Source organism: Kogia breviceps, chromosome 1, assembly GCF_026419965.1.
Source record: "Kogia breviceps isolate mKogBre1 chromosome 1, mKogBre1 haplotype 1, whole genome shotgun sequence".
Classification (NCBI taxonomy): domain Eukaryota; kingdom Metazoa; phylum Chordata; class Mammalia; order Artiodactyla; family Physeteridae; genus Kogia; species Kogia breviceps.
The window spans coordinates 25,375,307-25,390,894 of NC_081310.1; the positions used below are offsets into that span (position 1 = coordinate 25,375,307).

At 45.5% G+C, this 15,588-nt stretch overlaps 1 protein-coding gene across 2 annotated transcripts in view; it reads right to left on the reverse strand.

Annotated features, from left to right (window-relative positions):
* Positions 1–1,020: 1,020 nt before the first annotated feature.
* The window catches only part of NMNAT2 (nicotinamide nucleotide adenylyltransferase 2), a 205,329-nt gene continuing 190,761 nt past the window's right edge, over positions 1,021–15,588 (reverse strand). For both annotated transcript variants that reach the window (XM_067029188.1, XM_067029196.1), the window contains exons 12-14: positions 7,784–7,885; positions 7,579–7,646; positions 1,021–5,177 (exon numbers count right to left, since the gene is read on the reverse strand). In XM_067029188.1, the coding sequence (XP_066885289.1) occupies positions 5,075–5,177; positions 7,579–7,646; positions 7,784–7,885 (273 nt within the window). In that variant the 3' untranslated portion in view covers positions 1,021–5,074. The remainder of the gene's footprint in view (positions 5,178–7,578; positions 7,647–7,783; positions 7,886–15,588) is intronic.

Below are 15,588 nucleotides of genomic sequence, written 5' to 3' on the forward strand. Positions count from 1 at the left end.
TTAGTATAAGTAAGCAAAATAAACCAGTGTTTATACCCAATTTTAAACAAGAGCACATCATTACGTAGTCTCAGGAGAGAAGGAAAAAAGTGTTTAGCTTTGTGAGTAAAATAGCAAACATAAATACAAGCCATCAATTTATAAGCCATATCAAGCACCATCGTGATATGCCACCAAATCCACATGGATACACACAAAGCTGACTAATCTCAGTCTGAAACAAAAAAAAAGATACTAAGAACCAAAATAATTTTTTTAAAAAACCACACAACTCATCTGACAAACAAGTAGCTAAGCCTTAAATGAGGTGGCCGAATGGGGAGTTGTTATTTGACCTACTGAATCATGACTGACATTAGCTAAGGACTATCACTATTTACAGCTAAATCCATGCATAATGTATGTCACGACTAAAAATTAAATACAAACTAATAGTCACAGCAGGATTGAACAATTAACTTATTCAGTTTTTGCTTGTTTACTTTACCAAACAAAACCAATTGTGAGTTTAACAATTTCTGTCTTACTTAAGATCTTTTATGTCAAGAAACAAGTTATTCAAGTTTTTAATTTTCACAAATACATTTTTAAGTCACAAAGCACTAATTTCATTAAGGATCCAAAGCTAACCAATACCAGACTATGCAGATTAGGTAGAACCTAAGATTTGATTTTTTAAAAAAACGGAGAAAACTTAGGCACAATTGACAAATTTGCTCATTATTCTTCCCTGCTTATGGGTGTGGTTGTATATACTTTCATATTACACATGCTGCATCAGCTACACCAGGCAGAGAATCTCCTGCTCTAAGAGCATGCTTAACAACTGTTGGCTTCTGTCACATAAGACTGTGAAGAAAAAGTGGTTAATTCTGTAAGTCACAGAGAAGATTCTAGGCCAAGACACAAGACTAGTAGCATCATCTTATTTATTAACGTAATTGAAACATTTTGCTGATAAAACTTTTGTCTGTGACTATTCTAGCAACAAAATTTTACTCAAAATATTTCACTGTGAGATGGTGTTGCAACTTGAATGTAGTTTTTATTAATGTGTTGATTTCCATAGCAAATCTTATTCTCAAAATGGCAGATTCAGGGACCAAAAAGTGATTCAAAAAAGCTTCCCCCTCCCATGCCAATCCTTGAGACTGCTTGGATCAAGCTGAGGTCTGGGCCCCAGACCTAGGCTGAAGGCGGAGGGAAAGAGTGTAACTCATTCCTAACTGACTGTTACAGGCTAATAGGACATTCCAGACATACACAACAAAGAAACCATGTGAAGAGTCGCGTTTACTGGGCAGCTATAGGAAGGCGCAGACCAAATGAAGTGGACAGAGCACATTCATCATCTTTACCACGATGCTATTCCTAAGGTGTCCAAATTGGATGAACTACAAAATCAATCCCTGTCTCCATCCTTCCCATCTCACCTGCCCGCTTTCCTGCCGTAGCCTTGGGAGAGATCCTGAGCTTTTCATATTCTACTGATTTATTTTTGCATTACTCTTTTGATGAATAAAATATAACATGCTTCTCTCTCTTAGTCCTCTAGAGAGAGAGAGACAGAGAGAGAGTCTGTTTGGGGGAATAGATTTGGGCTATTAAAATACAAGTCATTTCTCCCTGTAATTCTCTGCCTTTTGCTGTAGTTCGGTTATGGAGTCTTGCTTTCAATTTAATTAGAACATCATGTTCTTTTATTCTTTCTGAGAAGCTGAAGCATGAGACTAGGGAACGTTGGGGAAAGGTTGGCCAAGCCGGGACAGGAAGAACAGCGTCTCTAGAAGCTCTTGTTCTGGGTTTCAGGCACTTCAGTAAGAGACTTTCCTCCCCTGTTCCCATGTACATTCAAGGAAAGTGAAAGCAACAAGGCCCCAGAGGCTGCCTGGGGTTAGGGAACGGGGGTGGCAAATGAGGTACCAGCTAGCAGCACAGACCCCTGCCCCCATAGGGCCATTCCTTGAGAAGAGCGTCATTGACACAAAGGGTTTCCCTCCTGCCTGTTCTTACATATCAGCAACTTTCATAAAAGTGGGAGGGACATTTTTATTGGTAGGCAGGAAATGAGGCTCCATACTCCTCTTGACACAATCTTTCTAGCCCATGCCCTTCTCACGATCTCTGAGCCTTTGGGTTGGCCTTTTGGGGAAGGAGCAGGACCTGAGTGGAAGTTGGGGTCTTGAGGTCATCCTGTTGGCACCTGGGGCACTACTTCAAACTCTGAATCATCTCTCTGGTGTTGGCCTTGGTTGGGTCACAGTCACCGTGTCCTGCCCTGGACTGAGAGAGGGGCTCTGACCTCCCCCTAGCAAGTGAAGAATGGGGCAGGGCAGGAAATGGACAATTCCATCCAAAAGGGGAGTCACTTTTCCTGGTATTAAAGAAAAGTTATTTTAACATGATCCTTATGATTCACCAAGATAGAATCTACCCCATTTCATTCCTAGAAATCTACTTCTATGCTCCCATTCTTTTCCTCAGCTCATCTCACTCTCCCTACAAGCATGCCTTCTGCCTCCCCCTCCCTGCCTCCCCCACTGAATGCTGAGAGCCAGCCCTGTTTCCTCTCATGGGTCGTGGACTAAATGGGGCTTGACCACAGAGCCCAGCAAAGGAAAAGTGGACCAAAGAGACAAAAGACAGCTGGTCTTTCTCGGATCTGCTCACGTGGATCTTCAGAATAAACTCTATCCATTAACTCCATATCCTTGAAAATGCGTGTTCCCCCAGGGAATCCAGCTCCCTGATTTCCTTTGTTTCGTTTCCTGGCTTGCAACTGTCCTGCCTAGACAAAGATACTTCTGTCACTCTCTCTCCAGCACTAATGCAATCTTGAGCACTTCCTGGTTCTTTGCCTTCCACAAAGCAATCCTTTCTTGGATTCAGATTTCCTCCAAGCCGTTGCCATCTCCAGTTATCGGTTTCTAAGGGAAACCTAGCTACAGCCTTCCTCACCATCACATCCTCCCCCAGGACTAGCAAACACAAGGCCATATACAGGGAGCACCCGAGACAAACATAACTTAAGAGAAAGATGCCAGGTAAAGGCTGAAAACTACATCTTACCTGGTTAATATCATGGGAAACCAGAGGATCAGAGACCATGTGGTGTGATGACCTAAGGGGTCAGGGAGACGTTAGCCTTTTGCCAGACTCTACACTTGCTGTGTGACCTTGGACCAGCCATTTAATCCAGTGGATCTCTGCTCCCTCATCCTTTAAAGGAAAGGTTGGATCAACAAATCTCTAAATATCTTTCCAGTTTATGATTCCATGATCCTTAGCCAAACACTGAGACCCAAGAATAAGATCTCACTTCTGTCCTTTGGAGATTATTTCCATAATGCAAGAGGAACAGCACCTCCCCCACCCCACCTTGCTACTCTTCTGTTGAATTTAGTTTCTTTCCCTGGGGGCTATTGAAGGATGTTACAGATGTGAAATGTGTGGTGAAGAACATTGTTTCTGGTGTCAGATCCTACCCGGCCCCTTCTGGGCCAGGGTTGGTACTAGATTTTGAAAAAATTATCCTACTCGTTCAGGGACCATTCCTCAAAGAACCAAAAACCCAAGAGCCAGAGACTGGATGAGGGACACAGAGTACAAGACGGTAATTTCCTTTTGTTTCTTTAAGCAGGTCATGAATGAGGCCTGAACAACTAGAACAGAGGCTGTCAAAACTATTTCCAGGGCAGCAGAGGAAGGTGGGAAGTTAGGGAGAAAAGGGGTGAAACACTTTAGCGGCTCTTGACACTCCCCCGAGATCTCTGTTCTGTGAGCCCATCCCCACCAGGCGGCGATGACTGCGGCTGCTGGGCTCAGCACAGGATGTAATCCTAACCCAGGAACAAGGCTGAGGCTCTGCTTCTCAAGAAGGACCTAACCTCAGGCGCCGCCTGCTTTACCAACCTAGAGTGGGTAAGAATCACCGGTTCCCATCAGGGAAACTGACTGCTTTCTCCTAGGTCATCCCGGACTTACATTATGACAGAAGCATTTCCCAGCCAAACAGGCAATAAGTAATTCCAGTTAGCAAAGATGTCTAGGGTTGAGTGAACTCCTAGCATATTTTATTTCAGAAATGACTGCATTATTAGGATTTGGCCTTGCATACGTGATTCTTCTCAGATGCAAGAATGCGTCTAAGTATGGCCTCCAAGGGCTTTGATGTTGATCTGAAGGTCCCTTGGTAATGCCCGGGCTGGCAGGGAACAACCCACATTCTGTCATCAGTCACAGCCCAAATGAGTAACCGTACAGATGCCACCAAGAAAGGAGAAGGGACTGACTCTGTGTGATCACAGGTCCATCAGGAACGTGGTCTTCTGAAACTAGGGAAATGGGCTCAAATCCTTCTGAGAAACCCTACTATTCCCAGACCTGCATCCCAGGTTTCAGAACATGAATGTCTCAATCTCGACCCCAGACTGCGGTGTGTGTGGGCAGCAGAGGGGAGAAAGTGGGTAGGTGGGTGAGGGTGTTGGGAAAGTGGAGGTGGCTCGGCCTCGTTCACCGGGTGTAGCCCACACGCACCTTCTGAGAGCTGAGGCTGGCTGCGGTAGCCTATCAAAACGGAAGGAATACCACAGGAATGCAACAAGACTACAAACATAAAGAACCACGGACACTGACTGGATCCAAGTTCTCTGAGGAGAGAACAACAACAACACAAAACATAGAAAAACGAAAGAAAAGAAAGAAAGAAAAATAGCCCTTTGTGGTAAAGGGCATGCTGGGAAGGCGAGGGCCAGAGCCGCCTCCCCAGAGCATGCTGGGAGACGGACACCCACACACATCTCCGAGGACCGCATTTCCCCCACCCCTTCCCCCTCACCCACCCCCAACCCGGAGACGAGAGGAAAGTTTGTCCGAATTTGACTGCGGAGTGGGGTATGCTGTGGTTCTCTACAGGTCCTCCACACTGTGGGGGGTTGAGTCAGCAAGTGGGGACAACAGTCAAGATGAGATGGAGGAACAGAGAGGCAGGAGAGAAATGGGACGGACAGAGGCTGCAGGGGCCAGTGTGTTGGTGGGGCACGAGGGACGATTGGAGCAGAGGGCCCTGGGGCTGCTAGCCCGAGGTGTTGATGTACAGCTGGCTCTGAAGAATGTAGTCGATGACCGGCTGGGACAGGTAATCCACGACATGGCCGTCCCCATGCTGCAGGGCCAACCTGGATGAGAAGAGACAGTAATCGGATGACATCCTTTCCTGAAGCAAGGCCAGAGGACGGGGCCAGCCCATTCCCTTTCGGGGAAAGGGTTTACCCAACACCCCATTACCAGGCTTTGCTTAGGCTAAATGCACGGCATCCCTATCAGGAAAAGCCCTCTTGCCCCCATAATTCCTCCCCCATCCTAACTCTGCCACTTCCTAACTGAGGAACCTTGGGCAAGTTGTTTAAGCCCATCTATTCTTCCATTTTCTCGTTTATAAAATGGGGGTAGTATTTGGGCCGATCTCAGTTATTAAAGTGATTAAATGAGTCATTACACAAAGCACGTAGAAAAGCCCAAGCACACAGTAGGCATTTCAATGGAAGTGTTAGCTATTCTTATTTCATTTCTTTGTGTTTCTCTACACCATGGTCTCATGAAAATGAACCTTATGATTGACCCCTTCTTTTCCTTCCTATGGAAGCCCTGATAGAGAAGAAGTTACCCTTCTCACAAGCCCTGGAGGGCGGGTGGAATACCAAGTACAAAAGGGGTCCGGTCATACAGTTTGGTTTCCGCACGGTTTTGCTCCAGCCTTGGTCTGGCTACTCCCCATTTTCTATGCTCATGATGGTCTTGGGAATGTCAGGCCCCAAGGAGCTATTTGTAAAAACTCATATACTCCTCCGGATATCTAGATTCTAAAAGGCATCTGTGCTCTGTGCTGTGAGATCTCCCCAGAGGCTGGCTCAGTGCCTTTTCAATGCATAGTATCCTGACCTTCCAGCAAGCTAGGTCCCCAAGTGCCTCCCTGCACAGTTTACAGGGAGCCTTCTTGAAAAAGTGGTCTATACCTGTGGTTTCCAAATGCCAATCCCAGCTTCACGAGAATCACCCAGGAAGCAGATAGCCAGGCCCAACACCCAGAAATTCTGATTCAGTGGGACTCAATGGGACACGGGAATTTGTGCTGTGTAAGTTCTCACGGCAATTCTATTGTGCAGCCATGGCTGGAACCACAGCCTTCCCCTTTCCACTCACTGGCTGCTGTCACTGGGTTTCTGCTCTCACCTCACAGTTGATGCTACTATTTCAAGTGTCTACGTAATCAGCTTCCGGGGAAGAAGTCCAGTGGACCTTTTAAAATCCTGGGCTCATTTGATTTCTCTGAAACATGCGACACAGATGACAACTGACAGGGCTCTCCATCTTTGTACCCTCTGCTGCCTTTGTTCCAGGGCCACCAATGCTGGTGGTTTCTAACTGCTCCTTCGTCTTCTTTTATTTTTTTATTACTTTTTAAAAATCGAAGTATAGTTGATTTACAGTGTTGTGTTAGCTTCAGGTGTAGAGTAGTGATTCAGTCGTACATATCTATCTATCTATCTATCTATTCTTTTTCAGGTTCTTTTCCCTTGTAGGCTATTACAAAGTATTTAGTATAGTTCCCTGTGCTTTACAATAGATCCTTTATACATAGTATAAAGTAGATATTTTATATCTACTTTATAAATATCTACACAGTAGATATTTTATACAGAGTAGTGTGTATATGTTAATCTAAACTTCTAATTTACTCCTCAGCCTTCTTTTAAATGTGAATGTGTTTCAAGTATTTCCCATAGCCTTCTTCTCTTCTTGCTGACTCTCCCTGTGAGCGTAGCCACAGCCCTGAACTTTAATTTACGCTTAGGTACTCATGGCTTTCAGTTTTATTACACTTCCAGACCTCTATATTCCACACATCTTATTATTCCACTGGACCTTTCCACTTGGGGGTTGTGGTGAAGACTGTTAACTGGCCCCTAGTATCCATTCTTTCTTCTGCTTAGTACTACAACCTCCCAAGATTTAGTTGGACGCAGGGCTGCCAAGTCACAAAGTCTACTCCTAGCCTCCAGGGAGGCGTGGCCACATGACTGAGGCTGAGCCAGGGGGATGAAGGGGAAGGGATATGTGCAACTTCAGGTCACCTTCTTAAGGACAGAGCTCCTTGCCCTTTCCCACGGGCTGAGAACAGTCACTGTAGCAGCTGTGGACCCTGAGAGGGAAGCTTCACATTGAAAAGAACAGAGATTCAGTTTCTCCTGACGTCAGTAAGAGGGATATAAACATTTCTCTTATTTAAAACTCTAACTATTGGGGGTCTTTTTGCTATGGCAGTTTAACCTAAACCCTTACAAATTCCATGTGTACCTCAAACTAAAAACCTCCTTTTCCCCCTTCAAACCAGATAAAACTAATAAATGGCCCGTCCCCCTTTTAAAAGTCAATGACTGGGGACAAATAAATGAGCTCTAAAAAGGAGGCTGCATACTGGGGCAGCAGGTGTGAGCCAACCTAATGGTCAGCCTGGACTGAGGAGAGTTGTATGGGAACTTGGAAGCCAGTCTGACCAAGGTCGTTTGTCAAACGTACCTGCTCTTGGTTGAGCTGACGACAGACATGGGATGGTTGATGTCATCCTTTACCACCATTATGTTGTTCTGGGGACAAAGCAGAGAGAGTAGGTAGCCAGTCTGTCACACTAAACTCCGTTTGCATCCTCACTTCTCCAGCCCCCAGGCTTCTCAGAGAAGGGCCACATCACATGACTATACGAGCAGGGGGACGGAGAACTCACTTTGTATTTGCGGAGTATTGAGGAGTGATTCATGATTCGGTCTGTGTCGGCTGCGTCCCGGGGGACCACCACGATCCCAAAGTCCCCGACAATCACCTCCATCTGAAGAAATGGTGAGGGGGGAGGGAGAGAGAGAGAGAGAGAGAGAGAGAGAGAGAGAGAGAGAGAGAGAGAGAGAGAGAGAGAGAGAGAGAGGAAGTGTCCTTTGGTGGGACCTTGACTACAAAACCCTACCAAGTAACTACCTAGCAAGGTGGAGCTATCTTCTCTTGGAACCCCAAGCCTTAGCCCCAAACTTGCCTTCTCAGCCCCATCAGTCAGCTCCTTCAAGTTACAACCTGTAACAGTGTTCGTGGAATGAGTGGGAACTTCACCTGGCACCCTTGATGAACACCTCTCGACTGAATTAATAAGTGCGCTCCTGCGTGTCTAGGCAAGATCTCTCCAATTCCTGAGGCCCCCGCTGAGCTCATAATGCTGAAGAGCCGCCTGACACACGGTCCTTACCTGGTAAGGAGCCTCTTCGGTTGCCCAGCAAGCATAGCCCAGCCCCCAGCTGGTCTCCTGAGAGGGGCTGGAATGCTCCCCTGGCTCCCGCATGTCAAAGCTGCTGTGGGACTCAGGGCAGCGAAAAGCAGGGAAGGGCGTGGAAAGCATCCGTGTGCACACGGGCAGCGATGAGGAGGATAACTGTGGGGTCACTTCTGAAATCAGCCTCCGATAGAAGCTGGCTCCCATCATGAGAAATGAAACCTTTACATTTAAAAACTATTTTTTTTTTCCTAATTATAGATGCAAGCTTGGGAAACTCAGAAAAAGAAAAAATATATGTAAGAAATCAATCACAACCACACAATCCAGAGAACCACTGTTAACACGTTAGTATTTATGTTCAGGGTTCTTTTCTCTACAAATTGATGTGTATATCCACAACTGGACTGAACTGCAAAATTAATCATTTTACCTATACATTTTTTTTTTCTTTTAGCATTATATTGTGAGCATTTTTTCATATGGTTATAAATATTTGAGCACTTCCCTGGTGGCACAGTGGTTAAGAATCCGCCTGCCAATGCAGGGGCACAGGTTTGAGCCCTGGTCCGGGAAGATCCCACATGCCGTGGAACAACTAAGCCCGTGAGCCACAACTACTGAGCCAGCACTCTAGAGCCCGTGAGCCACAACAACTGAGCCCGTGCCACAACTACTGAAGACCACACGCCTAGGGCCCGTGCTCCGCAACGAGAGAAACCACTGCAACGAGAAGCCTGCACACCTCAATGAAGAGTAGCACCTGCTCGCTGCAACCAAAGAAAGCCTGTGTGCAGCAACAAAGACACAACTCAGCCAAAAAAAAAAAAAAAAATTGAAAATGTGTTTTGACAATCTGTATATTTCATTGCCTGACTACACTGTGATATACCATGATATAGTGAATGGAATTTGTGTTATAGACAGTATACGGTTACTTCTGATTTTGGCAGTTATAATAACACTTTGTTGAAGATCTGTATACATAAACCTTTTTCCACATCTCTGATTATTTCCTTAGGCTAGGAAGTAAAATCATTGGATGAAAGGATATGAACTGGACATATTTCAAGTCTTGAGACTTATTACCAAGCTGCTTTCTTGAAGGCTGTGGAATTTTTCTTTCAAAAAGCCTGACAGTTGTGGCATTTAATAGACTTGGATCTAGCCTGGGCATATTACGGTTTAGATCTTGCCAATTAAGGATCCCAGATGGAGGGAGAAGGGGATGGGCAGGTTTCTTCCGAGCATGCAGCTCATTGGGCAAGACCTGCTTTGGGGCAAAAAAAACCAGGTTTTTCCTCATAATTCTCCAACCGAGTGCCACAAAAACAGACATTATAGAGCACTACAGCCACTTCTTCTCTATCAGAGGATTTCTGTACATGCACAATTCCACTTCTAAGTCTGATTCACTGATTATGCGTGTGTGTGCCTGCACTGTGCACCTGTGTGCCCTTGGCTATTTCCATCCACCTTCACCCTACTTCTCCCATCGCTTACAACTGGAACTAGAGCTGCAATTAAAAATTGGCTGAAGGTGCCATAGGAGGGAAGTTGTGGAGAGAAATTAAAAGCCAGGTGTACAACATCTGAGCCCACATTGGATCGTGCTATGTGGAAGATACAGAACATTACACAACATACTGCATCTACTGGTGATGTTCATATCCGGTAAACTGGCCCCAAGTCTTTGTCCCATAAACCAGGAATGTTAGGGAGAGGCAGGGCAGGGAGTTGGAGGTAGATCCAGCCTCTCCTGCCATAGCATTTAGAATATTGCACTGGGACTCACTACTTAGAAGGTAATTAATTGAAGACGCTGGTTCTCAAATTTGGCTGCACATTAGAATCACCTGAGGACCTTAAAAAACCCTCAAAGCCCAGCTCACACCCAAGATCAACTAAATCAGAATCTCTGGGAATGGGGCGCAGGCATTAGTTTGTTTGTTTGTTTTTTAATTCTCTAGGTTTTAATTCCAATATGCAACGAAGTTTGAGAAACAGTGATCTAAGTACTGAATTAAAACTTGAGGGGAATTATTAGGGTAGAGAAAGAGATAGAAAAGAGAAGGAAGGAGAAAAGAGAAGAGATGGAAAGGGAAGGGGAGAGAAAGGAAGGGAAGAGAGTCCATCCAAGCTGGTATACATGGAGATTCCTCAACTGCCTGGCTATGTAGGTAGGTGTTTCGAGATATCTGGTGTTGATTGTATAACATAGGATCTGAATTCAATTTGATTCTGAGGATCTGATGGATGTTTCATGTATGATGCGTGAAATAACAGGGCTATTTAAAGTGAGCATTCTAGGACTTCCCTGGTGGTGCAGAGGTTAAAAACTGCCTGCTAATGCAGGCGACACGGGTTTGAGCCCTGGTTCAGGAAGATCCCACCTGCCGCGGAGCACCTGAGCCTGTGTGCCACAACTACTAAGCCTGAGCTCTACAGCCCGTGAGGCACAACTACTGAGCCCAAGAGCCACAACTACTGAAGCCCACGCACCTAGAGCCCATGCTCCGCAACAAGAGAAGCCACTGCAATGAGAAGCCCATGCACCACAACGAAGAGTAGCCCCCGCTCGCCGCAACTAGAGAAAGCCTGCACGCAGCAACGAAGACCCAATGCAGCCAAAAATAAATTTAAAATAAAAATAAATAAATAGAGTGTATATATATATATATATATATATATATATATATATATATATAGTGAGCATTCTAGTTTAAAGCATTAAAACAACGGTTCAGAATGGCGGTCAGGCCTCACGGGGAACGGCCCTACCCGTGACGTTAGTGCAGCTGCTGCTTTCTACTCAGGAACTAATGATCTGAGCACCCAATCAATAACAACGCAGGCTGCTCAATGGGTGGCAAGCAGATGGAGACCTTGATGCTTGAGATGGAATTCCTCTTCGAGAAACAGGTGACAGATTTGCCCTCTGGTAATCACAGATGGGGTGAAGGAGGTGGGTCTACCAGACAAGACACACAGCTTTACCACATCCAAGTGGCATTTCTGCAGGGGTTTGGACGGGAGAATGCAGACCTTTTCTGCTCTTTTGGCCAGACCTGAGGACATGGGCTTGATTTTCATGCCAGAAGGTGTTTGTGTGTGTGTGTTTTGGGGTGCTAGGAGGTGCCGGGTGCTAGGAGGTGCCGGGTCCTAGAGCTGGTGAGGTGTGTCCTCATCCCACAGATATCGATCTCCCTCCAGGAGCTTAGCTGTCCTGCCCACCCCCACCCCTATCCTTGTCTCCTGTCTTCACGTGGCCTCCAAGATCCAGCCTCTCCTGGTCATCCTTCTACCTCGCTGGCTGCTCTTTTGTGGTCTCCCTGTGCTGTCCCTTCTCATCTCCCCGATCCTGAATGAGCCTGGAGTCCCCCAGGCTCAGTCCTGGGAGCTCTTTTCTTTTCTACCTACACTTGCACCTTTAATGATTTCATTCAATTTCAAAGCATTAAAGACACATGGAAGGCTCCCAAATTTATATCTCCAGCGTAGACTTCTCTCCTGAACTTCAGACTCATACATCCAGCAGTCTCTTCAATGTGCCCACTTGGATGAGGCATCTCAAACCTAAATAATATGTCCACGAGCCCCTGAACTCTCTGACATCAATCAGTCAATCAGTCAAACCCCTCCACCATCATCCTACAGACACCAAGATGCTTTTCCTGTAGTCTTTCTCATTTTAGTAAATGGAAACTCTCTTCCTACAACTGCTCAGGCCAAAGCCTTGGTGCTTTCCTTGATTCCTCTCTTTCTCTCACATCCCACATTCAATCTATAAAGCAACCCAATTGGTTTGGTCTTCAAAACAAATCCCAGAATCTGCTCATTTCTCACCATTTCCATCACTTCTACCCTGGTCCAAGCCTCCTCTGGTAGGTTAAATAATGGGTCCCCAAAACACCAAGGTTCTAAACCCTGGAACCTGTGAATGTTATTTATCTGGAAAAAGAGACTTTGCATATGTGATTAAAGTAAGGATCTTGAGATTATTCTGGATGACCTAGGTGGGCCCCAATGTAATAACAAGTGTCCTTAAAGAAGAAGGCAGAGGGAGATTTAACACAGGAGAGATAATATAATGTGAAGATGGAGCAGAGAAGATGCTACACTGTTGGCCTTGAAGATGGAATAAGGGACCAAGGCATGCAACAAATTCAGCTCTAGAAGCTGGAAACAGTGAGTAAAAAGATTCTCCCCAAGAGCCTCTGGAAGGACTACAGCTCTGACTACAACTTAGTATTGGCCCAGTGAAACCTATTTCACACTTCTGGCTTCCAGAAGTGAAAGAGAAAAAACGTGTGTAGTTTTAAGCCACCAAGTTTGCAGCAACAGAAAACTAATTCATACATGATCTTATTTGCAAAGCAGAAATAGAAACACAGACATAGAGAACAAATGGATGGATACAAAGGGGAAAGGTGGGGAGGTGTGTGGGATGAATTGGGAGATTGGGATTGATATATATACACTATTGATACTATGTATAAAATAGATAACTAATGAGAACCTACTGTATAGCATAGGAACCTCTACTCAATGCTCTGTGGTGACCTAAGTGGGAAGGAAATCCAAAAAAGAGGGGATATATGTATACGTATAGCTGATTCACTTTGCTGTACAGCAGAAACTAATACAACATTGTAAATCAACTATACTCCAATAAAAATTAATAAAAAAGAATTTTTTTTTAATTAAAAAAAATGAAAATTAATTCATCTCCATCAGCTCTCACTTGGCTTGCTCTGGTTTGTTTTTCTCTTGCCTTTTTCAGTCTATTCCCAACATCCAGACTGATAATGTGAATATACCAAATTATGTTGCTCCTTGGCTCGAAACCCTTCACTTAAATACCAAGATGGCGGTGTGGGAAGGAGTCAAGATGGCGGTGTGGGAAGACACGGGGTTAGGGCTCCCCACAACTAGGGTGCCTGCCGGCTGCTGGTGGGGAACTCTGACCCACAAGAAGACGGGAGGAACCCCAGAGTGAACCGGTAGGATGTAGGGGGACTGAGAGGGAGGAGAAGTGGAGGTCAGACAAGATCTGCACCCCTGAGGCCAGGGATATCAGGAGAGGCAGGTGGGAGGGACTCTCCAGGAAGAGCGGGAGAGGAGCAGAGGGCAATTGCCCTGCCCACTCGGGCACGGGGAACCTGCTGAGCTCCCAGGCTGATCCCCCAACCTCCAAGGCCCCTCCAGGCTGCGTGGGTCCTTGGGGGCATAGGAGGGAGGCCAGGGGGATCAGGAGAGGCAGGCGGGAGGGGCCCTTGGGGAGGAGTGGGAGAGAAGTGGAGGGCGATTGCCCAGCCCACTTGGGCATTGGGAACCTGCTGAGCTCCCAGACTGGTCCCCTGCCCTCCAAGGACCCCCCTTTCCCCTCCAACCGCATTGGTCCTGGGGGCACAGGAGGGAGGCCCGGGAGATCAGGAGAGGCAGGTGGGCGCAGGTGGGAGGGGCCCTCCCAGACCTCAGACCAGAGGAGCAGTAGAGGAGAGGAGGGCATCAGCCCCACCCACTTGAGCCCAGGAAGCCTGCTGGGCTCCCAGGTGAGGTCCCCTGCCTTCTGAGACCAGGGTGGGGGGCACCCCTGGGCCCCTTCTGTTCCTTAAGCCTAAGGCCCACCCCCCACAGCCCCCAGGGCCTTTTCCAGCCCTGTGGGTCCTGAGCATTGGCCCCACCCACCACCCAAACCTCGCCCTTGATTAGGCCCTGCTTTCCACAGCCAAGGCCTTCCCTACCCCCACCCCACCTTTTTTTTTTTTGCTGCCCATGTGGCTTGCGGGATCTTGATTTGCAAGCCCGCAGTCAGGTGAGAGCTCCTGCAGTGGGAGCTCTGAGTCCGAACCACTGGACTAACAGAGAACCTCAGACCCCAGGGAATATTCATCAGAGTGAGGTCTCCTGGAGGTCTTCATCTCAGCACCAAGACCCAGCTATACCCAATAGCCTACAAACTCCAGTGTTGGAAACCTCAGGTCAAACAACCAGTAAAACAGGAACACAATCCCACTCATTAAAAAAAAAAAAAAAAAAAAAAAAAAAAAAAAAAAAAAAAAAAAATGAGATGGCAAAAAAATATGCCACAGACAAAGGAGCAAGGTAAAAACCTACAAGATCAAATAAATGAAGAAGAAATGGGCAATCTACCTGAAAAAGAATTCAGAGTAATGAGAGTAAAGAAGATCCAGAATCTTGGAAATAGAATGGAAGCACGGATTGAGAAAATACAAAAGATGTTTAACAAAGATCTAGAAGAACTAAAGAACAAACAAACAGAGATGAACAACACAATAACTTAAATGAAAAATACACTAGAAGGAATCAATGACAATAATGGAGGCAGAAGAACGAATAAGTGAGCTGGAAGACAAAATGGTGGAAATAACTGCCAAGGAGCAGAATAAAGAAAAGAGAATGAAAAGAATTAAAGACAATCTCAGAGACCTCTGGAACAATACTAAATGCACCAGCATTCCAATTATAGGGGTCCCAGAAGAAGAAGAGAAAAAGAAAGGGTCTGAGAAAATATTTGAAGAGGTTATAGTGGAAAACTTCCCTAACATGGGAAAGGAAATAGTCACCCAAGTCCAGGAAGCATAGAGAGTCCCATAGAGGATAAACCCTAGGAAAACCACACCAAGACACATACTAATCAAGCTAACAAAAATTAAATGCAAAGAAAAAGTATTAAAAGCACCAAGGGAAAAAACAAAAAATAACATACAAAGGAATCCCCATAAGTTTATAAGCTGATTTTTCAGCAAAACCTCTGCAGGCCAGAAGAGAGTGGCAGGATATACTTAAAGTGACGAAAGAGAAAAACCTACAACCAAGATTACCCAGTAAAGATCTCATTCAGATTCAATGGAGAAACAAAAGCTTTTCAGACAAACAAAAGCTAAGAGAATTCAGCAACACCAAACCAGCTTTACAACAAACGCTAAAGAAACCTCTCTAGGCAGGTAACACAAGAAGAGAAAAAGACCCACAAAAACAAACCCAAAACAATTAAGAAAATGGTAATAGGAGCATACATATCAATAATAATCTTGACCATAAATGGATTAAATGCCCCAACCGAAAGACACAGACTGGCTGAATGGTTACAAAAACAAGACCCATATATATGCTGTCTACAAGAGACCCACTTCAGACCTAGGGACACATACAGACTGAAAGTGAAGGGATGGAAAAAGGTATTCCATGCAAATGGAAATCAAAAGAAAGCTGGAGTAGCAATACTCATATCAGATAAAATAGACTTT